The sequence below is a fragment of the Emiliania huxleyi genome, assembly GCF_000372725.1.
Source record: "Emiliania huxleyi CCMP1516 chromosome Unknown EMIHUscaffold_1697, whole genome shotgun sequence".
Classification (NCBI taxonomy): Eukaryota; Haptophyta; order Isochrysidales; family Noelaerhabdaceae; genus Emiliania; species Emiliania huxleyi.
Genome location: NW_005200884.1, coordinates 2,912 through 4,239, shown reverse-complemented (window position 1 = coordinate 4,239; position 1,328 = coordinate 2,912). Strand labels below are relative to the sequence as shown.

Below are 1,328 nucleotides of genomic sequence, written 5' to 3'. Positions count from 1 at the left end.
GCGCTTCGCGCACAGCACCGCCTGTTCTCCGCGGCTGAGTGACGACGCGTGCTTGCGAGGCGAGTACTCGTTCGAACTTTGCGAGCCGTGCGCGCGCCGAGGCGCCCGCGGCGCGCGCCCGCCCGGCTGCCAGTAGGAGGCGGCGCAATATGGCCTATAGTACAGCCCTTAGGAGGAGGAAGAGGCTGGCTGGCAGTGCCGTATGCCGCCGAGGGGCAGTTTTGGGGTGCTGTCACGGGCCCAGGGGGCTGCAGAAGGCGTCCGCAGCCGGGACAACCCGCCCCCCCAGCCGAGGCCGGTCGAAGCCCACTTGAGCACAGCCATGAGGAGTCCTCTTGGTGCTCCTGGCGCCCGTTGGAATGGCGAGCGCGCGCCGATGGGGGGGGGGGGGGTCTTGCTTGCTCCACACCGAGCGCCATCGGTCCGGACCGGTGCTTGCACCGAGGGTCGGCTTGCACAAGGTCTGAGCCGCGGGCGCTCGGCGCCAAGTGCAGACAGATGATGACGACACGCATGAGCGACACACAGACACAAACAGGCTCACAAGACACACAGCCAGCTGGCTGCCACACACCCTGAGTTGGCTACACATAACTAAAACCACCTCCTCCGGGTTACACCAATCCTCGCTACCCAACGCGGCCAAAGGATATCCACCTCGAGAACCTCGAGAGAACCTCCTCCCTGAAAACGTTCGAAAAGAAAACCGCGGCATCCCGTGGACATCGTCCGCTGCTAAGACCTGGCTGGCTGCGCCCCTCCACGAGCAGAACAACTCTCTGGGTGCGCGCCTTACGCCCGCCCCCCCTGGCGCGAGGGCGGCGTCATGCCGACGCCCCAGCTGGTGGTTGCCTCGCGCTGCGCCAGCTCCGTCCCGCCGTGGCACGGTCGCGGAGAGCCAGCTGGCGCCTCGTTTCGCAAGCCTGGGCGGCGGCGGGCGCAGTGGCCGTGGGTCGGGCGACGGGTCGTACAGCCGTTTGTGTGCGGCCGCGTCTCCCTAGACCGACAGCGATCCCTGTGGAGGTTGACGCTTCTCAATCACCACAGCGTGTCCGCTCCCCGCGCCCGCAGATCCCATGGTTGCCAAGGCCAAGAAGGTTGCTTATTTCGCGCATCTCGAGGAGGCGCTCAACTCGTACGCGCGGGCGTGCATCGTCGACTTTGACTTCGTCGGCTCGAAGCAGGTCAGCGACATTCGCGTCGCCCTGCGCGGCAAGGCTGAGCTGATCCACGGCAAGAACACGATGATCCGCAAGTGCATCCGTGACATGGTTGCGCGCGAGGAGGAGCCGCGCGAGGACTGGGAGTCGATCGTCAACGTCATGCGC

At 66.3% G+C, this 1,328-nt stretch overlaps 1 protein-coding gene across 1 annotated transcript in view; it reads left to right on the top strand.

Moving 5' to 3' along the window:
- Positions 1–1,076: 1,076 nt before the first annotated feature.
- EMIHUDRAFT_253403 (hypothetical protein) overlaps positions 1,077–1,328 on the top strand; it is a gene marked incomplete at both ends in the record, with an annotated part of 2,201 nt that continues 1,949 nt past the window's right edge. The window contains one exon of the mRNA XM_005784642.1: positions 1,077–1,319. Coding sequence (XP_005784699.1) covers positions 1,077–1,319 — 243 coding nt within the window. The remainder of the gene's footprint in view (positions 1,320–1,328) is intronic.